The sequence below is a fragment of the Idiotropiscis lumnitzeri genome, chromosome 1 (assembly GCF_059441095.1).
Source record: "Idiotropiscis lumnitzeri isolate Australia: NSW breed Sydney's pygmy pipehorse chromosome 1, RoL_Ilum_1.0, whole genome shotgun sequence".
Lineage (NCBI taxonomy): Eukaryota > Metazoa > Chordata > Actinopteri > Syngnathiformes > Syngnathidae > Idiotropiscis > Idiotropiscis lumnitzeri.
The window spans coordinates 18,849,884-18,877,283 of record NC_142391.1 but is presented as its reverse complement, the minus strand read 5'-3'; the positions used below and the strand labels follow the sequence as shown (position 1 = coordinate 18,877,283).

Here is a 27,400-nt window from a genome sequence, read left to right as displayed (position 1 = left end):
AGTGGCTGGTATTGGTAGTGAATGTCTGGAGAATCCAATGGGTCTAGAAAAACTGAAACATTTACACATGGTTTTCACTCAATTATTGTTTGAAATGTTCAGCTATAATTAGTTTGCATTCCATTCTCTTTCCAATTCAGAGACAAAAGTATCTATTTCAGATTGGAAATGGGGCCATATTTGTGCTGTGTGCATAGTCTCTTACCCGTCTGGAGGCTATTGTGCTGCGAGCGGTTGACTGGGGAGTCCTGGACTACAGCTCCACTCCTGTTACCCACAGCATTGGACATCCAGTTGTAAAAGCTAACAGGAGATGGCTCAGAGAGCAGTGGGTGCTCTGTCAGCACATCTGTCCCTGAAGCCCACAGAAAGGATAGTGAGTGAAACTATATTCAACAATTTACAATGAATTTGGCCCACACCAAAGATGAAAGTTTCTCATTTTGATGTGAGGAACAAAAGGGGCTCTGTGGTGCAATATAATCAAGAACAATTTGGCCTATATAAAAATTGTGCATCATTTCTTTTATTTATAAAGTACAAAGTGTATGTTGTCAACCTAAATACGCCAATTATTGCAGACTTCAAGCAACAGTTAACATAATGCTAAAGGATGACCCTTAGAACTTGCAATCAGGCACCTGTGCGGGTAAGGGAACCACTTTTGGCCGCTGCAGCAAACGTTGGCTCATTCCTCTGGGGCGTCCCCTCCAGCAGGTTGTGCAGGCTGCGAAAGCTTCCTGTTAAATTGCTCAGGAGACTCTCTTTCCTGGGGCTGTCCTTGACTGGCAGGCCTCCACGACTCACATGGGCTGGTGAGTCAGCGGCTGTGTCGCCGCTGGTGTAACTCAGAGACTGATACGGATGGGAGCCCTGGGCATGACAAATGTATCAGTACATGTCAGGTTAAAAACTCAGTCAGCCCATATCTTGATTTCCATCAGGGGCCAGATGGATCAAGAGGGTTAGGTCCCTCTCACTGTTCCCAAGTTGAGATAGAATGTTCCAAAATGTCGTAGTGAAAGGAAGATTTAGATTTTGATTTAGGGGGACAGAGGATTCAATCCCACACCCAGACACATTAATTAACTAACCAATGATAAACATCCAACCATTATCAGAACCGCTTCTCCTCGTGAGGGTCGCGGGGGAGCTGGAGCCTATCCCAGCTATCTTTGGGCAGGAGGGGGGGGACACCCTGAACTGGTTGCCAGCCAATCGCAGGGCACACAAAGATGAACAACCACTCGCGTTCATGCCCACACTTGGGGCCAATTAACCTACCATGCATGTCTTTGGAATGAGGGAGGAAACGGGAGTACCCGGAGGAGACTCACGCAGGCACGGGGAGAACATGCAAACTCCACACGGGACCACGACCTCTGCACTGTGAGGCCATCGTGCTAACCAGTCGTCCACCGTGCCGCCCCACGTATAAACAATACAGACCAAATACGTTCATTTCTGAAGGGATTTAAAATGCGTTATGATGCGTCACAACAAAGAGCTTGTTCCCAAAACCCTAAAAATCTATTGTGATGATCTGGGTAAAATGACATCCAACCAGATCAGAAACATTCATTTTATCCTTTTAAAAAAAATACACTGTCACAGTCTGAGAATGTAAGCAAATATAATGTTTGAACATAATACAATGATTGGTAATTCATCAACTGCATGCCAGACATGCAGAAAAGGTGTATAAACAAACAATAGCTGAATGTCACATGGTTCATTGTTACCTTTATTCGCAGTGCTGACTCGCTATGCGTATGAGACTTGGAGAGTTTCCGCATGAGCTCCACTCCGCTGACAGGACCAGAGTTTCCCTCTTTTGGTGGTGGACGACTGCACGCTCCCTCCAATAGCATGGTGTGTTCGCTCACTGTGGCTTTGTAGGAAAAATATCAAAACAAACTGATAGTAGTAAAAGCTGAGATCAGACGTTATTCGAGGCAATCCATTTTCTAGCAATAACTGAGTGTTTAGTTTCAGCTGATTTTTGATGATTAATGGTCTGGTGGAACTAAATATAATTGGCCTTTGGGAATAGAATGTAGTGTAATGAAATGTTTATTGCAATTGAATTAGAAATCTTCCCCTCCTACCTGCATCATATTCAAATTCAGCTCCATCTCCGCTTGTGTCACTTTGCAGTGCTGCACCGTTGTCCAAGCCTAGGATTGTCTCAACCAGGTTTTGTTGAGGTTCCTTTGGTTTAGTAAGATGATTGGGCCTCATCAGACCAATAGCTTTGAAGCCCTGAGTAACCACGATGAATTTCATCCACTGTCGAGCCAAAGCCACAAGACCCTTTTTAAGAGTCACTAACGCTGGGACTCCATCATTCTGCAATTAAAAAGGAAGATGCAAAACATGGACGCCAGAAATGCATCATAAGTTTCTTAGAGGAGGGAAGAGAATTAAAAAGTCATTGCCGTTACATTCCGCGTAGGATATGTACTCACCATGGTAGCCTCCTCTATGACAGAATAGTCTGCCTGTTGCAAATAGCGGTGAAGGATGTTGCAAAGCATACATGAGGGATTCTCGTGCAAGTAGTGCGCTCGCTTGGTCACGCGATTGTACTTGCTTCGGATTGGGATGTGGATGCTCTTTTTCTGCAAGATGGCAAAACTTAGCGGGGCAACGAAATGGCTGTGGACTTATTGGCTATGTGTCAATGATTGAACTACTGACCTCAAGAGCCTCTGTCATAATGCAGCCCATGACTGCACAAACACGGAGCGTGCCTTCCATGTCCAGTTTGCGAAAAGAAGATTTGAGCTGGTCGATGGGCACCAGCCAGGCTCCGATGGCTGGAGTGGCAGTGCTAAGCAGATTCAACTGCCTAGAAAAATTAAACATGAGCAGAATTTGAGGGATTCATTTGGCGTGTTTTAAATTCATGTGATTGATGACAAGAAGATATTTGACCTTTGATCAAGTAAATTAGAAATTTGCATTAAACCAAAACAAAAAGTCTGTTTCTTGGTCATCAGTATTCTTGAAATATCGCACAGATATAATGCTCAACAAGATTACAGTTCAACATTGGCGTGAAGTGTGGGATGTGTCAAGAAAGCAATGCGATCATGATTAAAACGAGGATACAGATCGCAAGCTGGACTCAAACGGTGGACTCCAAATTAAACGCACCTGTGTTTCAACATGGTTGTGAAGTTTCCAAACTGTGTAAAACATTGACTACGTCTATATGTGACATCATTACCTCGAGATGGCCTGTGCAGGTGATCGTACATTGGTGGGAGCAGCAAAACTGAACCAAATCTCACGGATGGTCAATTTCATGCTGCTGGAGTCTGGTGGTGGAGGCATTAGTGGAAGATCTTTCTTTAGGTCGTCTGACTCAACCCCTTCATCCTGCACAGTTATGGAACATCATCAAGTAAATCTCATATGACTCATTTCTGTGGGGTTAGTATGCATTTCAGGGTCCAAAGAAAGGCATTTCGACAGGGTACACCCTGAACTGGTTGCCAACCAATCGCAGGGCACAGAGAGATGAACAACCATCTGCGCTCACAAGCATACCTAGGGAGTGTGCATTCAACCATCCGAGCATGTTTTTGGAATGTGAGAGGAAACTAAAGTACCCGGAGAAAACCCACACAGGCACGGGGAGAACATGCAAACTCCACACGACTCACAAATGCGTGTGGCAATTTGTAAGTGTGTATCTGGAGACTTGTTTGTGGCTCCGGAGCTACGCATTCAGACCACAAGGGGGTGCTTGTATTGTACAGCTGCAGCAGACAGATGACCCGATGGAGTGTAGTTAGCATGCAGTGTTTAGTAAATAAAAATAAAATAATTTGTGACTGCAATCACGCATTTGTAGATTCTCGGTATACATTTGTGACTTCAGTCACACATTTGCAGATTCATGTTACACATACGTGATTGTGGTCAAATACACATTTGTAAATGGTTAAGCTACAATAAATGGCCCCATAGTTTTACTCTTTATTAGACTGATAAAAAATGAGAAAGCACTTGTTGCTGTTAATGTGTCAGAGGCAATCAGAAAAAATGAGAAAAGTGATTCCAAGAAATGTGCAGAAAACTGACCAACACAGAAATTGATTTTTTAATTAGGCTATGAAAAGTGAAATGGATTCCGGGAAGTAAATTCCGAGCTAAATTTCAAAGTAGTCCTGGAGGCCTAAAAAAGAAAATAAAACCCTAACTGGTCAAGTTAGCCTTTAAAATAAAAGGTCTATCATAACCTTTGGTGGCCAGGTGGTGGAATACGAAGTTGGTTACATAGCCAAGAAGTTATGGTTGGAAGTTAAGGAATTGCTCAACATATTTATGCACAGAAGAGGCAGTTGCGGTTGAAGTACATACGTGTCACATGGTCCTCTCATCTCCTTAGGCAATTATGTTGTGACACCTCACAGTACATCACCAAAAAAATAAATAAATAAATAACCATCATATCCTAATGTCTTACCTGATCATCTGAGTCAGAGTGTCCATTGACATCAGAGGGCGGGCTAACAGTATCACGTGGTAAGTTGTCATCCGATGCATCAGTGCTGTAACCACTCCCAGTCTGAGAACCTGTTGAGCCATTAGACTTGGGCATTCCTGCTTGTCCACCAGTATCTGAGCGGCCCATCACGCCAAACGTGTTGTAAAGAATGGCTCCTGATTGACGACCACCTACAGCGTTGTACACATTAAGTTACACAGGCAAGATAATATACATATATATATTTGGAGATTTCTGTTGCAAGATTTGGTTGACCTTTGACTGTGAGATTCTCAATGCCACATTCAAACATGATCCAGCCCCATTTCTCAAGAGAAGTGGCAGAACGGCTCAGGTCACCTGAGCTGCCATGAATGTCTGTCTCATCTACTAGAGAAAATTCCTCAGTTTCCTCCAGGCCAAACAGCACTTTAGACTTCTCAATAGGGATGGCTGTGATGGCACAAGTGCCAATATCTATAGTTGTAGAAAAGTGAAAAGAAAATAACAATACATAGACGATCAAGAAACCACTCAATAGGTTTAAAATAAAATAACCGACCTGTGGTGTCAAGGCCGCGGAGCTGGCTGTGGATACGGTGGATGTTGAGCCTTGCGGCTATTTCTTTGCCCTTCTCAATGCCAGCGTTAGAACGTAATGAGCCTGATGACTGAGGCTGCATCTTCGTGGCAGAAGCGTACTTCTCTAACATAACTGAGGGTCTCCCGGGTTCTGTAGTATTGGGGGTTTCTTCGACAATTCCCCTGGGAGGGTAGGGAAAAAAATGTCTTTATGCCATTACAAAGTCAATATTGTTCTGATGACACTGTTAGAGGGGTATTCAGTGAACAGTAATTCACGTTTTTCATTAATGTGGCAGTGGTATTGTGAAGAACTATATTACATCATGTTGAGAGATGCTTACTCTCACATGGAATTGAGAAAATTAAGATATGTGTGTCATGTATTCACAATTACTATTTTTTATTAACTATCCAATTTTGTATTATTTTCCATCTCATTATTTATTCTTTTATTCATCTAATTTATATATTTAATTAAATTATTGTTGTATTGCACTGGAGAGGGGAGCTCTCTAATCTCGTTGCACGCTGTACAATGACAATAAAGGGATTTCTGATTCTGATTCTCATTCTGATATTAGGTTGCGATTACAAAATCTCATAGCCATCAAATATTAAATAATAACTGATATTTAACTTTACCTGAAAATATAGTCTAAAATCATTTGTGCGATCAAAAACTGTTCTTGACCCAACGCACACGCACACACACAGAATAGTTAGGGCCTCACCTATTCATCCTGAACTGGGTGGCAATCCGGTCAAAGCACAATGCCACAAGAGACACATGTGTGACGCACTTACTGGAGCAGGATGGCAAACCCTCCTCTACAGAAGCCTGTAGGAGACAGAGGTTCACCTAAAGGGAAAAATTAAGAACAACAACACAACAGATGTTAAGATATAACAACAAAGGTGATAATGTGTATGTTCGTGCTTGACAATCAAGAAAAGAGCTTACAGCATTTTATTCTGATAATATACAACCCAATACAAACTCTCTCTCTGTAAGCGACCACAACCACACGTTCTCTCTTATCGAAATGAACAATAAGTCACAACTTTGCCAAACACTTGAAAGCGACAATGCAAATGCTATTTACTGTGCTGATGACCAGATGATATTTTATTCAACAGTGAATGGTAGTTTGTCTATGTGTGCCTTGCGATTGGCTGGCAACCATTTCAGGGTGTACCCCGCCTACTGCCCGAAGATGGCTAGGATAAGCAGCTGGGATAATGGATGGGTGGATGAACCTCTCCTAATTTGGGGTCATGAAGTTTACCTTAGGGATTGACACATTGGCTTGGAGGCCCTTGATTTTCACATTATCAGGTTTGACAGACAGGTCTGTCTGGCCCTGGGAGATATTGAGGGAGCCGTGGGTCAAGCCCTCATTCTTGGAAAGCTTGTGCTCCTGTTTGAATGCTTGGCTCTGTGTAGAACACAACAATGAGACTGTAGTCAATTGACAGAAAACTAACTTCATGGTGGATATTTAAAGTACAGGAATTAGAAACATCATAATTTCCTTTTGTACTCGCTTTTACTTACAGATTCCGTAACTGTGGATTTGCTGATCTGATAAGCCTCATTGAGAACTTTCCCATGCAGGTCATCTAGAATGGCTGCAGGATGACGAATACTGGCAAAGTGGACCATCGACTCAATGTACCTGAAAGCAATAAAATAGAAACATGGGCTGTAACATGGGCATATATTTTATTAAAGCATTTCCTTTTACAAAAGCAGATAATAATAGAAGCAATAGCAATACTGGTAAATAATACTGGTAAAGCAGCCTTTGCCAAGTCGTTCAAGTCTCTATATTTCAAGTCCAAGTCAAGACGGCTTAAGTGGCTTTTAGAACTAATGAGCAATAAAATATTTTCACCATCAGTTGCCTTTGTAATTATATGTTTACTAACAACACGACAAATGACTGTTTCTACCTGTCCAGGGATTCAGCCACGAGAGGCGTGAGCACCACATTGATGGCCCCCTTGACCTCTACTATGGCCGTGGTCCGGGTCTGAGCTAAAGGCTGCTCCAGAGACCAGTCGTCAGTCGTGGTATCCTCATCAGTATTCTCCATTGCTCTCTTATCCAGGGGAGTATACGGCGTGCTGGAGAAAATCAAGGAATACATTGAATTTCTGTATTTTCAAACAAGTACATGACCGCGCAACTGTTGCAGTATATCAGGAAATAACATATAAAGAATTCTGCATGCTGTTCAGTTGCACAACATAATCCTCACTCTAAAATTGCAATGTTTGTCATTTTAACGAAATTTTTGTATCAACATTGTAATGGCAAACAAAGTTCCAGCCTATAAAACTTAACAACAAAGGATTTGAAGGCATCAACGAAATAAACGTATTGTATTTTGTTTCAAGTGCAAAAAATACCGTTCAAGGATGCCACAAAAGTGCTGAACAAGAAACCAACATTAAGTGCAAGTGCATTTGTACATTTTTTCACAAAAATAAACTCACTCAAAATTTGTATATCACTGAGGTACAATGCTAGTTCTGCATATGATTCCAAATCCAAGTAATAGGACTGGCCACCGTTAATTTTGGACGCTGGACTTTTCAAAATATTCAGAACAATCAACGCGACAGACGTTCCGATTTAGTGTTCAGTGATTTCCGTAACAAAATTATGGACGATACATAACGTTTGGTAGCTCTTTGCAGAGTATTATCACACAGACATACAAAAATGGTTAGTGCCTTAAATACCTGCTGTTATCTCCCATCAGATGAAGTCCTCTATCTAACAGAGAACTGGCTGAGAGGCCATGTTTTATCACCTGAAATAGTTGTGTCAGTATTAATATATACTGGTGCATTTTAATGAGATATAACTGAATGCAGTATTGACCATCCTGATAAGATAAAATCCAAAAACCTTAAAGCTTGGAACAGAAAGCTGGTCAAAGGAGGCTGAGCTTTCTTCACTTGTCGGTGTGTCAAGATCTAATGGACGGTGTAGAGAAGACTTGGACGTCCTCTTATTGGTGGGCTGCTTGACAGACCAATTGGACACCTGATCGAAAATAAAACAAAACAAAACAGGACAAATAAACCAGACAGGTTATAATTGCATGAAGCAAATGCACTGGGTTGAATAAAGTTGTCAAAATTGGAATCTGAATGAGGAGTATATTCAGCATTTTGAGGCAGACATGACATATCACCTGATAGTGGGCCAGGTAGTTCTGGTAACACGCCATCACGTGGGGCTGTCTGGTTACTAGGCCAGGCTCTGACATCTTTTCGGCCTCCACTGAGCTCTCTTCCTCCATGGCGAGAGCAGATACAAAGGAGGCCTGGGATATGTGGCTAGGCAGAGGCTGGGAAGGCAACGGGGGCAGCGTTGGGGGCAGAGGCAGAGGGCGAGGCTCAGTGATCAGCTCCCCATTGAGGACATAAGTGAGGGGACCTTCAACGCTGTGGTAGATAGAGCTCCGGCTAAGTGAGATGAAAAATATTTAAGCATATTTATTATTAATTTATAAAGCCACAATCTTTAATTAATGAAAATGTATTACTGCATAGTTGTAATCAAGATTTAAATGAACTACTACCTACTTAATTCTTAATCATTAATGTAGGTTGTTCCAATGGTCTCATCGCATAGGCAGCAAATAACTTTCTGATTTGATCTATTTAAAAGTGCAATGCAAGTGACCAAGTAGAAGTGTGTGGACAATGTTAAAGACTTTGTCCTCATTATGATCACATGAATTTCATTGTTGTCTGTTCATTAGCATTACAGCAGCAATGATCAAACAACCAATTTGAACCCTTGTTTGTAATATTATATGCTAAGGCAGAGTTGTGCAACAGCAGAAACTGTACTGTGTTGAATTGGCTATACTTGTGATCAATGACATCAATTAAAACAAAATGTGACATTTAGCCATGAGGTAATAGAAAACGACAGCTGCTTGGAAATAAAAAATGATATCCAATTTCCACGGCCTACCTGCAATTAACGTTGTGGCAGCTAATGGATCATTCAGCGTATTCATTACAGTGCTTCGACATTCCTTTTATCCAGTTTGATCAACTCAAAGTAATGAATAACAGCTATTACGCAATGAGTGGGTTCAAATATTAAAACATAAAAGTGTCATTATTATGAATGCACAATAGAGCAGCCAAAAGGAATGTATGCTGATGTATTGTGCAATCAACATATTTAACAATTCCAGTGTTATTCTTGTTACGCAAGTAGGGTTGCAAAATTCAGGGAATTTTCCAAGTTGTGAACTTTTCATGGGAATTAATGGGGGAAAAAAATGTAATGTACTTTTTTGGGGGGATATTTTGATTGGGAGGGAAAGTTCATGTTCATGTTTTTTGTTATTCATTAAAACAATTAATTGTTCCAGAATTAAAACTAATGTTCTACTGGAATCTGCTGAAATGTTTTTTAATTGTATTGTAGGCACTCGAACTGTGTGTTTATAAACTGTAAAATTTGGGAATGCTTTCCTTAAACACCAAAGTCCATTTGAGATCATTGAGGTCAACCGCTCCGACGGATCTCTTTAAATGTTACAATATGCTGATCAACAAACTGACTCTTTCCTTCTGTTCTAATGCTGCATTTGTCGAAACTCCAAGAAAAGCAACACTGAAACAAATGCACATGACTAGAATACATTACTTTTGATGACAGGCTCGAACTGACCTGTAGTTCTCCATGTAGTAAGGCGGTTGCGGCGGTTGCTGCATTTGCTGCCGTCTCCTCTTTTTGCGTCCCGGGTATGTCCCTGGACCTTCATCGGCACTGCTAATTGGCTCAAAGTCTTCAGCGGCTGAGAAGTAAGCTTCGCTGTCCGCCATTGACATGCTGGAGTCGGCGGATCGGTACTGATGGAAGGTGTTGGAATCTGCTGAGGGAGTGAAGGGGAAAGAACCATAGCTTCGACGTTGACGTGGTGAATCCAAGACGTTCTCATCACTGCGGGAAACATCACCGCTGAACTGGACACCGCCAGACAGCACGGGGGGAGGCCTGTCATTGAAAACAGCAGCAGACAAGCTCTTGGTGCTGCCTAATCGACTAGAGTGCACTGAGGACTGGCGCTTGAGAGGAGAGCAAAGAGGTGAGCGCACGGAGGTGCGATCCTGGGAGTTGTTGGGTGAAATGGGCGAGCCCTCCGGAATATCCCGGAAAGTGCTGGAAGAGTCACAGGCACAAGTGACACATTTAAGAAAAATAAAAATAAATAAATGAATAAATAAGTACACAAAGTTGGAAGAAATCCCACTGCGGAGTTAACATTGATCAAATAAAATCAAAAGCATTCGTAATGCTACTCACTCAACGGGACTTTTGCCATTCACAGGAAATGTCCGTTGTTCGACGCTTGGCGAGGGAGTGTCTCTTTCTCCAGCCAGCAGAGGCAACGCTGCACTGGAGGAACTATTCTCCTCAGAGGAGGAGACAGAACTGTGAGAGCGTTGAGGTACCTGAAGACTAAGGTGCTGCTGAGCTCGCCTCTCAGGCACCTCAGGAGGCAGGCAGGGGGAGTGTGTATCTGTTTTCAGACCAACAACCCTTCCTGAAAAAAAAACAGCACAAAGCAGAAACTAACTGTAAAACAATTAATTTATTGTGCAACTGATATTTTTTGTTATATTTTTTTCATTGTAGCCGATGCTCAGTACAATTTTCAAGTCATCTATCACTAGGGTAAAATTCCCCAAAGGTTTTTGAACTAACCTCCCAATGATACAAGTATTTTCTTTCTAAAAATAAAAAAACTTGAAATGCATTGCTCCAAATCATTATGCACTATGCAGTTTCAAGACATTTTACAGGTTGTAAAGAACTGGGAAAAAAAAAAAAAAAACATTTGGCTGCATTAGGAAGTCATTCTTTGTAATAAAAACAATTTCAATCAAAAGCCTCTTTACAGGTTAAGTTACATATTGATGTCGGACCCCTTATTATTATTTACTGGACAGCAGAAGAGTACCCCAGAGCTGCCGTTTGGATGGGTGGTAGATCTTTGCTTGAGGGTGTTCCAAAAAAGCATGCTCGAAGGATTAGAGAATTGTGAAGCTGCTATCAAATAAGGGGTGCAATGTTAAAATGTAACTTGACCTGTTACATTTTTTTGGACTGAGTGAAGACCTCCGAATGCCACAAAGTCAACTAATGACAATGTATATTGAGTTATCGTGATCCATTTCTGAAGAAAAAAAATTGGGGGGGGGGGACGTTTGATTAATAAAAATTCTAATAATTTTTCTAAACTTTGATGACTTGAAAAATATGCAGTCATTTACATTGACTATACAGGAAAATGTGGCAAAATATCATTTGCATACGCATTTAAGAGTCCAGATACATTCCATCGTTCCATGGGGGAGTGACTGAATTTTCTCAAACAGATTGGTTCAAAGTTTGTGTGTTACAAACCAATCCACCAAAAGCCATTCAATTATAATTTATGTTCCAGAAAACACAGGTATCATTATGTATCTCGCATACAGCGCATACTCCAAGGAGGCGTGTTGAAATTCAAAGTGAATTATTCATCCATCCATTTTCTGTGTGCCGTTTTAGTGAAAAATAGAAATAAAGAGACAACAATTCACACTCAAATACAAGTTGTCACTTTGTGGGAAGTGAACCCACACTGCCCAGATGGAACTGTCAGTGACACTCAAAGCAAACCATTTGAAGAAATGATTTGTTTTGTGTAAAAAAGCCTGACATACCACCAGCAGTTGCTATATTGCCTCTGATTTGTAGTTTTTTAGTCTTCTCGTTCTTACCTATAAACGTTGTCTAAAATGTCCTTCGTCTAAAATGTTCCTCTGTACTTTGGGGAACATTTTGATTCGGAGCAGGGCCCTCTGGTGGATTAATTGCTAATCACAACTAATGAACAAACCATCTACAGTATTTTTGTATACATGGGGGCTGACATGAGCATTAAAAAAATGACATTTAATTGAATCAATTCTTACCATCCACTTTGGGCGTTTCCTTGGTCATGATCCACACTCCAGGCTGAAGCAAAGACTGACCATAGCACATATCTGATTCAGTGCTAGAGGAGGAGAATGCAGATGAGGAGGAAGGCGTCATCTCTTCCAGTTTGAAGAAGTCCAAGCCCATGTTAGTTCCTCCAAAGAACCTGCAGCCTCCAAGGCAGCCACAGCGATTCCTGCTGCGCTTGTTTCGAATGCCAGCCTCTTCAGGCCACAGGAACCAGAGTCTTGGAATAAGGATGAGGTCAACAGGTTAACTGATAATTTACAATAAAGTAACAAAAGCAATACTGCAAAGGTGAAAGGCTGCACTTGGCAGGGAAACAGAAAATGACAGATTGTATTTATGCACCTTTTTGTCTGTGTGTCATGTAGTTCTAGAAATTGCCTCTGCACTTCACATTTGGCTGAGTGGTCAGCGGCGAGGGCAATGTCTGCCGTAATGAGGTTCAGGTTGACTGAACCCGCCTCCAGCCAGACAGAGCGTCGCATCACTGCTGGCTGGCAGAGACTTAGTGGCTGACCCGGAGCTTGCCCCTGCGCACCCGGCAGGAGCCTGCTTGCGTCACTGTGCTGCTGTTGCTCGATGTACTGTTGGATGTTTAGGTCCTGCACCACAGCACTGATGCCCTCTCCCACTGCCTGGTTATGTAGGTTGCAGTTGGCCACACGTAAAATACCCGTCTGAGAAGAAGTAGGATTTGTTACACTGACAAATGCTTGCTGTGGGTGGCCTTATGAATAAAAAAGAAAAAAATAACGACACCAGAAGTTGCTTTGTAAGTAAAAAAAAAACATTGGTAACAATAATTTCATTTAAAAAAAAACATGCTGAACATTGGGGAGCACTTTGTGTGTGTGGATTAAATGTAATAGAATAATAAGTGAGGGGTTATGTACTTTGATATTAGCAGCACAGCCATGTTCAACAATGAAAAGGTCCACTCCATCCATGGCCAGTCGCATCATAGTGTACTTGAGCTCCTCTGAAGTTCGACAGTGACCCGGCAAACAGGTTAACTAAAACACAGCAACATATTCGATGGTTTATAGTGGTAGTGGCAAAGGCATAGTGATTTGGAGGGTGAACACGCACACTAGGTAATTCAAGCCGTGCTTCAGCCCATCTGACATTTAAGTGTCCAGTATTTGGTTAGCAAAAGGTCACTGATGCGCTCAACTTTAGTACACTTACGTCTGCTCCTCAGCTTGGAAAAGGCGGGCGAGATCCAAGCATGGTTGGCAACATGTGCGTGCATTGTTGAGTTGTGCCCTCTGGCCGCTATCTCGGTACGGTTTCGGCCTCGACCCTCCAGTCTTATTCATAAAAATTGTCGGCCGCGAACACGTCCCCCCCCCCCCCCCCCAATAAAAGCGTCCGTGAATGACGCCGCCGCGGGAGAGATGATAACAGCAGAGGTTTATTTAAATATCATTAGCTGGCTAACTTACTAATCAAATGATTTTATTATGGCTGTATTTGTTTCCTTCTTCTTTCTTCTTCTCCATGAACGTGCCCAATGCAAGTAAGTACGCACTGTCGGTGTTAAAGGGATTGTGGTATTGCCCCCCCCGCTTACGTGATGTCCAAATAAGGAAATACAGGCACGCTTGAAAGCACAATGCTGTCTCACGTCTTTTCATACAACATAACAGTTGGTAGTGGCATTTTTTACGCGTTCTGAGGCAATCTTGTCGTTTGCCCGTTTTACGAGTAGGTTCATTACACGCTCGAGGACCGATTTGCAGACTAAAATCAAACTTCACCCTTTGTTAATCGCACCCTTTTTTAAAATTTGTCATCCCCCGCCGAAAAAAATGGGCGTCAAGGCCGGGCCGGAGAGCCGGACCATTCCGCCGCCGGGACGGACTGCCCAGCTATGGTGGTTTGGATAATTGATGGATGAAAAAAAATAAATAAATAAATAAATTATCTCAGAAGAGAATTTTCACTGCACAAATTGTGACACTGCTCACGCATGAGCACATTTGACACAAAATTAAGTAATTACTCTTCTCACTCGTTATTGGTCACTGCCATTCTTATGACTGCAAATAATCATCATTGAAAAAGTCCACAGCCTCAGTCACATGCATGCACAATGTACGTGTTGTATGATTAAAGTGATCGTTCCTCAGATTAGTTCACAATAATGCCACCTTGCACAATAAAAATAAACTCAACAATTACAAGCACTCAACAAAGCACCAAATGTTGCACAATGTGGTTGTATAATCAAGTACAGCAGGCCTCTAGCAGAGTGAGCATAAGACACGGGGGGCAAGAGGGAGAATTACAGAAATGTAGAAATTTCCTAGGGAGAATATGCCCTGAGAAGACATTTCGTACAATAGATTGAGCAGATGAAATTAATCACATGAAAATGTGCATTCTCATTTTCAAACAATATATTCACACATGGATAAAAACAATCATTCATATGTAACAACTAGCTACCATTTGCAGTAAAGATGGACAGCTGGAGGAGAAGGGTTGGGAAAAACATGAATATGAACAGTCAGCAAATGTTATGACAAGCAAAGTACCTTAGCATCACAGATGCGACGGTCAACGCCATGCTGGCAGATAACAGAGGGCTTTGGTTGTTCGAGCTGGAACTCGCGGGACATCACATGGAAGACAAAATACTCCCCCCACTCTATCATACTGGCCACCTGAAAAAAAAGTTAAATTAGAGAAAAGAAATGACTGCAAAAAATTGTTGTTTTTTGTTTGGATTTTTTTAACAGTTGGAATTGTCGTCATACACACAAAGCATGGACAAAATGTAGGCTTTACAGTGGCGACAGTTAAGAATCTGGAAGCACCGCCATCACAGAACGGATTGTGGTCCAACATCAAGGTACCACTGCATTGACAACATTCTCATTTGCTATATAGAACATCAGCAAAGACCACATACACACCTGTGGAAGAGTCACCCTCCCAGTGAGAGACCCTGCCTGCATATCGATGAGCCAGGCGTATTCAAGGGTGTCACTTCCTAGTGGCAGCCCCTGTGCAGAGAACATGGCATGTGCTCTCATCTGCAGGCCCGACAAGCTTAAGTGGCCATCCCTCAACACCCCGTCCACCGAAGGCCGCTGTGATGCAAAAAGACGACATAGTTGTTTTCATCATTGGAGGGTTAACTCATTCACTGACCATTGACAAGTATAATGGCTAATTACGTTTTTTCATCGGAATGGCGAGATGCAACTGATACGGCAGCGATGACGATGACAAAAATATTTTGTTAACGCCCTTTTTTTTCATGACAATAACGAGACGACTACAAGCTAAACGTGGCTCTTTGATGACGAAAACATGACGTGAAGTGCATGAATTTTCAGGGACGAGACGAGGCAGGTGGAAATTGTTCGTGTGTGGTCCATCAGATGTTCAAACTTTATGACATCCCTTCCAAATGTACATGTAATCTGTCATTCAAAAAATTGCAATGCTGGTGCAACCAATCCTCGTTCGGGCACGCCCACCACTGAACCTTGTATGCCTATTCTTAACTAAAACAGACTAAAACCTTTTAGAGTCTTTGTCGACTAAATCAACAAAAACTAGACTAAAGTATTTTTGAGGTTTCGGCGACTAAAACTATCACGAATAGGAATGACGATTCAGCATTTTCATCCAAAAGACTAAGACTAAATCTAAAATGCCTGACAAAAACAACACTGCCTTGATGAAAGGAGTGGAAGCCATCTATTAAGGAACATCAAAAGCACTGAGGTCCAAAGACCATGAAAATAATCCTCAACAAGGAAACAAATAGTTTGGTTACAGGTTTACTTGTAAACAATTGGTCCAAGACTGATGCAAGATTGAAGTGGTGTGGCATGGGACTTAAATAAAAAAAGAAAAATAAATAAATAAATAAAAAGACAAAAAGTGAGGTGAAGCCGTTCAGATAATGGATGGATGATTTCTTACCTGGTAGTTGTCACTGATAAAGATGTGAATCGGTGACAGCAGTAACTGAAGCATCGTCTCCTTGTAACCTTTTTTCATTTCGAAACATAACCGCTCCAAGAAGCCAGATGGACCTTCTGGCCCCTCGCTGCTACAGTGCTGACAAAACCGAGGAAGACAAACAACACAGAGATCCTTAGATTTCTACAATACTGGGTCACCGACTCCAGTTCTCAAATCTTGCCCTGATCCTGCACACCCGATTCAAATAATTAGGACCATTCTCAGACTTCTACAGAGCTTGCTCATAAGCTGATCATTTGAATCAGGTGTGATGGAGGAGGGCAACACATAAAACATGGAGAATTAGGGGCCCTCAAGGACCAGATTTAGTCACCCCTGCTGAAGAGCAGTCTAATTAAAAAAAACTGAAAAAAAACACGTTTGGACAGAAATGTTATGCAGAGCTGCCGACCTATAGAACTTCACTTCCATAACGATTTGTACGTATTTCCATATTTTTTACATTTTGTCATTACCGCACGATAGATATAGCAGTGTATAGAATATAGAATAATTAAACTATAATATATATAAAAAAAAAAAAAAAGGAATGATGAGCACTCTTCAATTGCACAAAACAATCATGGGCCTGTAACGATAACTGTAAATAAATTGTGGCTTCAATATTAGCCATTGAAATGTATTTATTGCAACAACTTTGTAATGGTGCACATAGTCGCAGCCAGACTCAAAGTACATGAGATTTCAGCGTGCCATCAAATATACTCTATTTTGCAAACAAACAAATAACATTATTAAAAGATCGGATAAGCTAGTTAGAGTTTGGTTTCGAATAAGTGCAATGTATTGCATTAATTTATGAAAGATGTACTGGCCAGTATCTTGGTGGCCCAAAACTGGTGCTCATGTTGGGCGCGGGATTTTATTTAATTTTTTTTAACAATCCAGAATAATCAGTGATACGCCTCCAACAAGTCGGAATACAGTGATTTCCATAACAAAATACGGAAAATCCGTTAACATTGGCAGCTGGCGTTATATTCTGTTAAATTCGTTCCATTGTCACATTATTGCTCTTCCAGTGCATAATTTTACAAAATGTTACTTTCCTAAGCCATAAAATGTACACAGCCAATCAGCCTTACCATAGGTAGTCGACCATGGACTTTGTAGAGATTAATGAGCACAGTTATGTCCCAAGGTCGCAGGTCCAAGGGATGTATGTCTGAAGTTGCCTTATGTACACTGTCTTCCATTCCAAGAGGGGACCAACCGAGGCCAGATGAGGAAGTGGACAAAACCGGACTGGACACCGTCTCTTCAAAGTCAGTGTACATGTCATCTTCACCAAAATAATTCTCCTGAGAAAACAATGGAATGGGTTGTGCTGTGTAATGCTATAGCAGTGTTTTTCAGACAGACTCCCTCTAAAACCCAATGAAATTTTTTTTTTTAACAAAGACAAAATCGGAGACAATATAAAGGTGTTTATATTCATACCTTAATAGAAATTAAAGCCCTAAGTAAAGGGCCATAAAGGATAATTTGAGAATCTGGGGACATTTCCATCTCCACATGAAGTCTGTCGGGAGGAAGGTCAGAGGGGTCGGTTGGTATCCGGCTGTGGCCGGCTGAAGCAGAGGTGTAGTATGAGTGGGTGTGGTGTCTTGAAGTGTGTTCCGGGGGCCGTAAAGCTGACAGCATTGATTCCTCCATTTCAGAAACTGCAGTTGGGAAAGATACATAAGTAATGCTCATACGTTTTGAAAAGAATAAGAAATGTGTGGGAACATGGCAGAAAACTTACATGACTGTTTGAGTTGCTCGTCAGCTTTTTGGGGATAAATGGGATGCCATGTGTAGTCAATGATGAGCAAGAAGTTTGGTACACTCCAACAGTCAACCCAGCCAGCTCTGAATTTGAGGAAATATTTAGATATAAATTCAAAATAGATTCCACAGTCAGTCTATCAGATAATAAAACATAATTGACGAAACCAGACCATCTTAGAACATTTATAACACAATAATAGGCGGAAAGACGGTTTCTGAGATTATGACTTCATGAAAAGACTGAGCATCAATTTGAAGTTTTGCAAAAATGTGACTTTGTTTGACCGAGCTAGCCAAAGCGTGCTCATTCCCATCACGTGTATTAGTAACAAAGGCACTTCTCGGGCTGCCAGAACTCATGTGAATTGTACGATAAATGACCATCGACAGTTCATACGTGCGTAGCAGTAATATGCTTCAATTGTGCCGAGACGGTCTTACTCAGCATTGAGGCTCCTTCCCTCTATCGATTATGAGCGGATTAGTGAGGTGATGAGTAGACAGCGCACACGTTGGCCATTGCCGCGTCAGCTCAAGGGTGGTTTCGGCGGAGAGTAATGTTTGTGCTTTGTATTCCAGTCTTTTTTTGTCACATTTTTCTTTCCCACATGTGCCAAATAAACTTTTGAATGTCTTTATATGAGAATAATATGAAATTAAAAACATGCAAATAAAGCTCAGGTTTGATTATTATTATTTTTATTTATGCGCTGTAAATAATCGCTGTGCGCTGAGAGCAATTGCTGACGCACGCAGCTTAGTAGGAACATTGGTGAAGAAACACTTTTCTTCGCAAATAGAAAAAAAATCCCCAACAACTCACTCTGCATGGGTGATATTCCTCCACCGGGACTTGTTGGGTTTAGGCAGCGGTGCACTTTGAGTTTCCCCTGGCATGAACATGTCTGGGGGCAACTTGACATTCTGGTAATCTTTGGCAAGTGTGAGGAGGGGGTAGCGGCTGGGGTGGCACTCAGGCAGTGACAGTCGCATGTCTGTATCTTCTGCCTAAAAACATCAAGATGTACATATACTTAGTTAAAACCTATTTCTAGAAGATGAAATACATCTGAATGTCAAAATAAAGTATGAGCAACCTACAGGATATATTTTACCGCCAGCAAAGAGGAAATATCATTGCACTTGCTCACATACAGTACAGATCATAGTTTAGGAGACGTGGATTCAAAGAAAATCATACCTAAAAAAAAAAAAAAAAAGGACTAACCTTCAAGCTGAAGCGGGTATGGCAGGTCGTTGGAACAAACTCATTGAAAGGCAAAATGAAATCTATATTGAGCGTCTCACCACATGCTGCCAGGTACACTGCAGAAAAAAATAATATTGTCGGGATTACAGCAGTAATACCGACAAGAGTCCAAAGCACTGCCACGGTACTTGGTTCCAGTACAGAAGAGGAGTCATGCAAGATGGTAGTTGTGCAAAAATAAAATGTAAAAAAGGCAGCAAGAAACTACAATGCAAAACACCACACAAAATTTTACAACGAAAAATCTAGTAACTTCATTATGAGACAGTAAAGTTCAATGGCGTGATCACGGGCTATTCACCGTTTGGTTATCACAAATTCATCTACCCATATTTTGCTTTTGTGGAACCGTTCCTTATTTAGTACGTGGTAAAAAAATCACTTGTCATGGGCTCCTGGCATATATTAAAGGGACACTTGATCAAGCTGAGCATTCCCACTTATATAAATAATAGGGATGCATGTAAAAATGACATCAGTACTAAAATTCACCCCCATAAAAGACTTAAGAGGCCTTTTTTGTGATGAGTTTCACGACAAATTGCCACATCCCCTTTTGGAGCTTGGCCCTGCTTATTTTTTCATCTCAGCTGTTTCTACGTCACATTAAGCGAGGTAATATTGCTCCAATTGTCAGTTCTATGATCTAAAACGGCGACCAATCGCCACCAAAATGCAAATGCACATTACTCCTCTTCTCCACTTCAACCTGTGAAAGTATAAAAGTGTTCTGCACAATATCTTGGATTTATTGATATCAAACTCAAGCGCATAAGATCACCTCCACAAACTCAAAAATACCGTGCCGATCGATTATCCACTTACACAGGCTAAAGCGGACAAGAGCCTGAATGAGCACACGAACCCCGACTGGTTATATTTCAGACTTTTAGCAACACTAAAGTATTGTTAATTCTCAGGAGCCAGCTGCAGTGGTGTTAGAAGTAAGAGCACTGCCCAATGCGGCAATTCGCTACCAGCCGCTTACCAGCAGAAGTCAGACGAACAGCTTCTTACCGTCCAGACATACTTGCAGCCATCAATGCTGGAGTGAGAGTGGGCATCGATTTCAGATAATGAATCAATGAACCCCGGAGGTGGCCTTTTTGAAAGTTCAACGTAGCCGAGCGGCATGTGCTTTTTAGCAGGGGCCGCTTTGGGAGCATCAATGTGTGATATTGAGCTTCACGACTACACCGGGCGTCGTGCTTTGTTGAAAAGTTGGACTTTGAAAACACCCAGCACAGCCACGCATGACGCTAGTGAGGGCATTGCAGAGAATGGATGGCTCGATGGACAGACTTGGAAATATTCAGAGCACCTAAGTTCCAGCAAGGTGGCAGATGCCTAGGTGAAAAAAAGGACGTCACGCTAACGCTTATGAATGAAAATGTAATATATCACAACTTATGACCGATTAAACTTCCGAAAAGTCTCTCAGAACGTATAGTGTTTGCATATCTTGGTAACTATTAAAGAAAATATGTCAGAAACTGCACAACTACTCATTTCCACATTCTCTTTAAAGGCTAATCATTTTGAGACCTTTTCAGTTTCAGGTTGAAGTGGGCCCAAGTACACAAGTGCACACATCCATTTTGGGGCTGGTTAGTCCCGTTATTTTTTACATTACTAGCCACATATTTACAATGACTTTGAAAGGACCAAGCGTGATCGGACCCTGACGTGATTCCCACCAAGACGTGGAGGAGGGAGGGGAGGGGGGCGTGGCCATAATGCTCATCACCAGGAGGCTTTTTTGAACTCCTTCGCTTTGGATTGATTTCTCCAAAACAAATTGATAATACTGAAAATGCAAGCTAATATAATTTTCCTGATAAAAGAATACATCAATTGAGAGAAAGAGAGAGAGGTACAGAGAGAGACTGATAGAGAGATGATCGATAGATAGATGTGATTCCCCACATGTTGCTTTTCCTTCCAACCTTCTTTGCCATCTGGATATCAATAGTGCATTCATGGGTGCATTTAAGGAAGCCGCACTCCAAATCATCTTTTTTGTTCCCATTAGGTCAATGTCACATTTTCCGTTTTGTTTGGCTTTGACCATTTTTGGTTTTCTACATACACTGCATTCAAATTTTTTTTGCATCCAACAAGAAAACAATTGATTGCTCAGATCAACACACATCAAGCGGTGTGTTTGTCATGTACTTATTTTTGTCAACAAGGATCTGATTTTGTAAACCAATCTCCCTCTATGTTTTTTTTTTTTTGTCATGAATCGGGATCCAGGTGGTGACAACATTCAGGGCTCATGCATGAGAAACAGCTTCCTCACCATTCTCCTGTTGCTTGGTGGAACAGTCGATCCAATTGTGCTGGTTCGCCGCCCAGATCATCTCAAACTGGTGAAAAAGCATTTTGAATGTCCAGGAATAGGGAACAAAGGAGTAAATGTCTGGAGCGTTGTCACTCGCCCAGTCCTGAATCAAATCTGTTAAGACAACAAAAAAATGTTACATTAATCCTTTCACCATTTTTTCCCAATTTGAAGTATCCTCCTCAGAGGTTTCAAACTATTTCTTTGAACTCACCAGTGAAAAAGTTTTTCTGGGCATAGATGAAGTGGTAGGTGGCCTTGTAGACTTCAATCTCACACTGCCAAGACTGCGGCATGTTCCATACACGAGGGTAGCTGGCAATCACATGGAACTGGAAATTTTGGCCGCAAAACACATTTGGGTTTTTACTGGAAGTTCAGCTATGATGTGCTTAACTGCAAACTGCAAATGAACATCTCGGAAGCAACGAGTGGATTTGCTGCTACTTACAGCTAACATCTCTGCCTCAAGGAGAGTCCTGTACTGCATGCTGCTGGTGGTGTCAACATGAAGCAGCTGCCCTTTGATGGTGGGCAAATAGCCTAAGGGAAGAAACACAAAGCAGCGCCATCAGTTCTATAAAATTATACAAGAGATAACATTTTTACATGGTCTAGTGAGCCTTGTGAACCTCTAAAGCTGAATGCCCCTCAAGTAGAGCTGTGAAATCGCACAATAAAAATCGGAGTATCTGTCGTAGTGTCTATCGTAGGATAACAGCCTGTATTGTATCTGTATGTACTTATTTATTTAAGTGCAAGGTCCGACATGAAGCCTTTGAGTAGTGGCCAACCAACAAGTTGTGGTGTCCCAGCCAGAATCGGTACTGACACCGTAAATTCAACATAATACGGATACAAGCGGCCCAAACGAGTTTCGTCCACAGGGTGTCAGGGCTCTCCCTGAGAGATAGGGTGAGAAGTCATCAGGGAGGGACTCTGAGTTGTGCCGCTGCTCCTCCTCTCGGCATCTGATTAGATTGCCTCCTGGACGCCTCCCTGGCCATGTCCCACTGGCAGGAGGCTACGAGGACGACCCAGGACACGCTGGGGAGACTATGACTCCCGGCTGGGCTGGCAACACCTACGAATCCCTCCGGAAGAGCAAAAAGATGTGGCCGGGTAGAGGGAAGTCGGGGTTTCCCTGCTGAAGCTGCTGCCTATGCGACCCGACCTCGGAGAAGCGGCAGATAACGGATTGATGGATAATACGAGTTCATATTTTGAGTCTTTAACTAAAATCGAGGCTTTATAGCGGCACGGTGGACGACTGATGAGCACATCTGCCTCACAAAATAGAGGTTGTAGGATCGAATACAGCCTTCCTGTGTGGAGTTTGGATGTTCTTCACGTGCCTGCGTGGGTTTTCTCTGGATACTCTACGTTCCTGAAAAGATGCATTGTAGGGTAACTGAACACTATAAATTGTCCCTTGACTATGAATGGTATTTTCTTTATGTGTACCCTGCGATTGGCTGGCGACCAGTTAAATGTGTACACTGCCTACTGCTCGAAGACAGCTGGGATCGGCTACAGTACGTTTGCAAACCTTGTGAGGGTAAACAGATAATTGATGGATGGATGAATATTAATATGCTTCATGGAATAAGTAACTACAATATTTACTTATCACTTATAACACGTTTTTAATAATGACGGCAGTCTCCAAAATGATTTCATGTTAAAACATGTTTTAGAGGACCAGCATAGAAAATTCTTAAAAATATTGCTCACCATTGGCTATGCTTAAATGACACCAACAAGTGAAGGACAGTCACAACAAAGAGTCATTGTGTTGGTCTGTTGTCCTGCAACTTCAATGACCATTTGATGATGTTGTTGTTTGTGCATTATTGGATATAACAACCTGGCGGCAAAGTGACATTTTGCATCACTTCTCTTGTTTGTTCTATTCCTCGCTAGGAATCTCTTCAGGCTAGCGGCAATCGGACTAAGCAAAGTTTGTGACATGAGGCCAACTCCAATTCTTGCCCATTTATCCAGTCAAGCGTGTGTTATAAATATTTTTTTTTTCCTTGCGTCATCAGTAATACCCTGTTTCGGACAGATACAAGTATTTTGGTCCCAAAAGGGAAATGCACTTTTGGGCAACCCTAAAGTGCTCAATATATGGTTGAGTTGAGCTGTTGAAATCAAACAGGCCTCTACTCTTACAATTAATTACTATACAGTGAACCCTCGCTACTTCGCGGTTCACCTTTCGCGGGTTCAGTGCTTCGCGGGTCTAAAAAATATTCGGGTGCATTGTAGTTTCGCCGAGCGGCACGACGGGGCGCTGGAGCGGTTAGACGGCCGGCGTGCGCCGAAGAAGAGCGTGGGCGAAGAGGAGAGTGGACGAAGAAGAGCACGTTCCCCCGGGCACGATTTGGGGCGACGTTTCGCGCGGTTCGGACCGTACCAGAGCTCCGGCCGGCATGCGTGGCAGTTAAGCCGAAGAGGAACAACTTCCGCCCGGGCACGAGCGCGGCAACATTTCGCTTCGTTCGGGACCGTGCGAGAGCTCCGGAGGAGACCGGCCGGCGTGCGTGGTAGTTAAGCCGAAGAGGAACAACTTCCGCCCGGGCATGAATAAATAAATGAAGAATGCCACCTTTCATTTCACAGGGCACACCGGACGGCGTACCAGCAGGTAAAAGTCGAAGTAATTAAATAAATACAAAAAGAAGTAATTGAATAAATACAAAAATAATGGCTGGGGAATAAGTTTTAATAATAATTTGTTTTGTTTTTTTGTTATAACATGAATTTCACTCTCTCTCTCTCTCTACCCGTATATATATATATATATATATATATATATATATATATATATATATATATATATATGTATATATTTATATATATTTTTTTAACCATTTTTGAAGGTGCGCCGCTACTTCGCGGATTTTCAGTTTTCGCGGATGGTCTCGGTCCCCATTAACCGCGATAACCGAGGGTTCACTGTATTTCATTAATTGTCTTGTGCTTTAATGTATGTTTTTAAATTGTCTTTTTTCCCCCCCATTCTTTATTAAGTACTGTGAATTGCCCTGTCTATGACACGCAAATATATCTGCCTTGCCATTAAATTGACTCGCTTTCCACTCAGTCTCTTTACAGTTCCACTATACAAATCCCTCAACATATTGTGATAATAGTTTTATTTTAGTTCGTAGTCTTGTTAAACAACAAAAATCATCTTTTATTATATACCACCAAGAGTTAAGAAAGTCAAAATTAGACTTTATGTCTGATGAGATCAGATAATAGGATCAAATATGACCTGCCTAGTGAAGTGAAGACTTGACATGGGTTTTATATGTTATATAGATGAGCTCAGTCATGGTTCAGGCTTCAGAGCAGAAAAGTCATACCAGTGTCTCCAACGGTCATGGGGATGTTCACTTCCAGGTAAGAACCTGCACCTACATTCACATGGATGGCATTGGTTTCCTAGGAACAAGAATGAAGAAAGAGAAAGAAAGTTTCCACCAAGCTTTTCACTTGCGGTTGCCAGGTATGCTCAAAACAGTACACTACTCTGAGTATTGCCACTTTTTCCCCATGTTTGATCAATTAAGAAAGCTGTCAGAAATACTATGTCACCGTTATGTAAATTGCACAAAATAATTACAATTCATAAGCAGCGCAAGAAGAATAACACGCTGCTATGCCATGCTAATATTTTTCAAAATTGGAATAATTGAGGAAGATCAGCAAAAAACAACAAGCACAAAGTAAGAACTCAAGAGTGTAACATCTACCCTGTTTTTGGTAAAAAGCAGGTCGATGGTGGCATCGGCAATGATGTTCATACGGAGTTCGAAGGCCTGGATCTGCCTGGGTTGTCCTGGCTGGGCCATTTCAGTCACCTTCATGTCCTGATAATCCGCCGGCAAAAAGAACTTCCATAGACAATCCCTATAAAATAAGTTGGAATGTGTTTTAATTAGTGCTGAAAAGCGATTTTTTTTTTTATTAATTATTTGCAAAAAATTCAGTAATTAATTGTGATTAATCACATTTTTCCTACAACTATTTTTGTGAAGCTTTTAATGCAATACAATTCAATACAATTGTATTTATATAGCGCATTTCACAACAGCTGGAGCTGTAACAAAGCGCTTAATATATGCCGTCATATAAATTAGCAGGTACGTAATTAGAACACAAATGAAAACACAAACACATTTATGTTCAACTAATATGGCTTTGCAATTAATTTTTAAGTAAATAAAACAGAGTTAACTGAGTTAATCGCGTGAATTATTTAAAAAAAAAATCAAGCCTGACTTAACGCTTTAATTTTGACAGCCCTAGTTTTAATACAAAGTTGCAGATGTCAAGCTTCCATGAAAAGTATGAAAGTGCTTTTTTTTTTTAGAGTTTTCTAAACTCTGCGTCAATGCTTCCATGTATGCTCTTGTTCGTGCACCTCTGGCGATCCGCCCACGGCCCGTAGTTGAAGTCAGTTCCTTTTCCACAGACGATGTCAAGACCCCAGCATGGAGGAAGGTCCTGAAGCTTATCATCCTCACTTGGCGTCTCAGCTTCCTCCCCCATTTCTTGCTCCACTGGTACTACACCTGCATATACTCACACAAAAAGAGCTTCATGAGCACTCTGAAAGAATGCATTTTATCAACTAGGCTACATTATTCAATTTGCATTCAAGAAAACCTTGCAAACAACGTAAAAACTGATAAAAAGCTTTCCTGTTGTTTGCTTATACTCTGCGCATTTCCTTCCTGCTTGGCTCGATGCTGTCAATATCTAGTTGTGTGCGTGTATGTTCATTTCATACCAGGCTCATCTTGATAGTAGTAGATGTCTACATCATTGGACTGCATGACCACAAAGCCTTCGCCCATCAGCCTGGGAGGTCTACAATGATAGCCAACACATTTCTAAATTTTTGTGATGAGTTCACACACTGAATGGTCTTTTCTGACAAACTTTCAATTTCCAAAGAGGTTTGAGGAGGTTAATCAAAAACAGTTCAAGAGTAGCCCAAAATTGGCATGAAGACACAGAGTATTTAAGGGCAATATCTTGAGTTCAACTTATTGGATGCATTGAGTTAAAAAATATATCAGCAACTACAATGTTTCATAATAACTAACTTACTCATCAGTCTGCATGCCAACATAGCGCGGGCTCGGAACCAGCATGACTCGCACGTTCTCCAGCGAGCCCTTTACAATATGCATGTACTGGTCCAGGTGGCTGGATGGCGGCTTGGTGGCGTAGGTCAGGAAGGCATCCTCAAAGTTCAAGCACAGAGTCTGTGGGAGGTGGTGATTCCCAAATGCCAGCCGACCCTTCAAAAGGAGGAAGCAAACATAGAATACACATCATGGGGCTAGCAAACCACACATATTCAACACAAAAAATGACTTTCTAACATTTGTCCATTAAGGAATAAAATCTGCTTTCAAGGGGTGCGAATTTGTAAAGAACTCACCGTACTGATGTTAACTTTAATAACAGGAATGAGGGAGCGCCAAGACGACGTGGGGTCTGGATTCTCACTCTGAATGTTCACACTGCCCAAAAAAAAAAAAAAAGAAAAAATGACATTTCGTCCTGCCAGTCGTCCCAGTGCCTATATCCGCGCTGCTTTTAATGATAACCATTATGCTGATGACAGACCGAATGCGAGTTGAGCATTTCTAGCGGTGCATTTCCACATGTAGTCAATACAGTTAACACATTCAGGCACAAATGCGTGCCGGGCTGTGCAGATCAAGTGTTATGTATCTATAGGTGCTGTTCTCTGTGCATTTGATGGGCTGTAATTTGCAGGCAGCACTGCTTTAACATGCAACCACAATTCATGTTTTGAATCACCGAAAAATTTGTGGGCGACACTCGCCACTCATGAAATGTCAT

General features: G+C 41.7%; 1 protein-coding gene across 1 annotated transcript in view; it reads right to left on the bottom strand.

The window, feature by feature from the left end:
- Window positions 1-27,400, bottom strand: part of bltp1 (bridge-like lipid transfer protein family member 1) — a 72,537-nt gene that overhangs the window by 36,234 nt on the left and 8,903 nt on the right. Inside the window, exons 7-45 of the mRNA XM_088303714.1 lie at window positions 26,973-27,054; window positions 26,636-26,829; window positions 26,313-26,392; window positions 25,944-26,094; window positions 25,273-25,429; window positions 24,883-24,961; window positions 21,960-22,051; window positions 21,723-21,840; window positions 21,467-21,622; window positions 19,123-19,220; window positions 18,718-18,902; window positions 17,869-17,975; window positions 17,562-17,785; window positions 17,207-17,422; window positions 16,059-16,196; window positions 15,038-15,214; window positions 14,657-14,785; window positions 13,010-13,129; window positions 12,462-12,793; window positions 12,086-12,336; window positions 10,428-10,668; window positions 9,792-10,283; window positions 8,290-8,563; window positions 8,001-8,138; window positions 7,832-7,902; window positions 7,037-7,210; window positions 6,639-6,759; window positions 6,370-6,519; window positions 5,815-5,942; window positions 5,061-5,263; window positions 4,775-4,975; window positions 4,478-4,689; window positions 3,233-3,384; window positions 2,701-2,851; window positions 2,469-2,621; window positions 2,109-2,349; window positions 1,743-1,891; window positions 642-873; window positions 206-355 (exon numbers count right to left, since the gene is read on the bottom strand). Of these exons, the coding sequence (XP_088159840.1) occupies window positions 206-355; window positions 642-873; window positions 1,743-1,891; window positions 2,109-2,349; window positions 2,469-2,621; window positions 2,701-2,851; window positions 3,233-3,384; window positions 4,478-4,689; window positions 4,775-4,975; window positions 5,061-5,263; window positions 5,815-5,942; window positions 6,370-6,519; window positions 6,639-6,759; window positions 7,037-7,210; window positions 7,832-7,902; window positions 8,001-8,138; window positions 8,290-8,563; window positions 9,792-10,283; window positions 10,428-10,668; window positions 12,086-12,336; window positions 12,462-12,793; window positions 13,010-13,129; window positions 14,657-14,785; window positions 15,038-15,214; window positions 16,059-16,196; window positions 17,207-17,422; window positions 17,562-17,785; window positions 17,869-17,975; window positions 18,718-18,902; window positions 19,123-19,220; window positions 21,467-21,622; window positions 21,723-21,840; window positions 21,960-22,051; window positions 24,883-24,961; window positions 25,273-25,429; window positions 25,944-26,094; window positions 26,313-26,392; window positions 26,636-26,829; window positions 26,973-27,054 (6,719 nt within the window). The remainder of the gene's footprint in view (window positions 1-205; window positions 356-641; window positions 874-1,742; window positions 1,892-2,108; window positions 2,350-2,468; window positions 2,622-2,700; window positions 2,852-3,232; window positions 3,385-4,477; window positions 4,690-4,774; window positions 4,976-5,060; window positions 5,264-5,814; window positions 5,943-6,369; window positions 6,520-6,638; window positions 6,760-7,036; window positions 7,211-7,831; window positions 7,903-8,000; window positions 8,139-8,289; window positions 8,564-9,791; window positions 10,284-10,427; window positions 10,669-12,085; window positions 12,337-12,461; window positions 12,794-13,009; window positions 13,130-14,656; window positions 14,786-15,037; window positions 15,215-16,058; window positions 16,197-17,206; window positions 17,423-17,561; window positions 17,786-17,868; window positions 17,976-18,717; window positions 18,903-19,122; window positions 19,221-21,466; window positions 21,623-21,722; window positions 21,841-21,959; window positions 22,052-24,882; window positions 24,962-25,272; window positions 25,430-25,943; window positions 26,095-26,312; window positions 26,393-26,635; window positions 26,830-26,972; window positions 27,055-27,400) is intronic.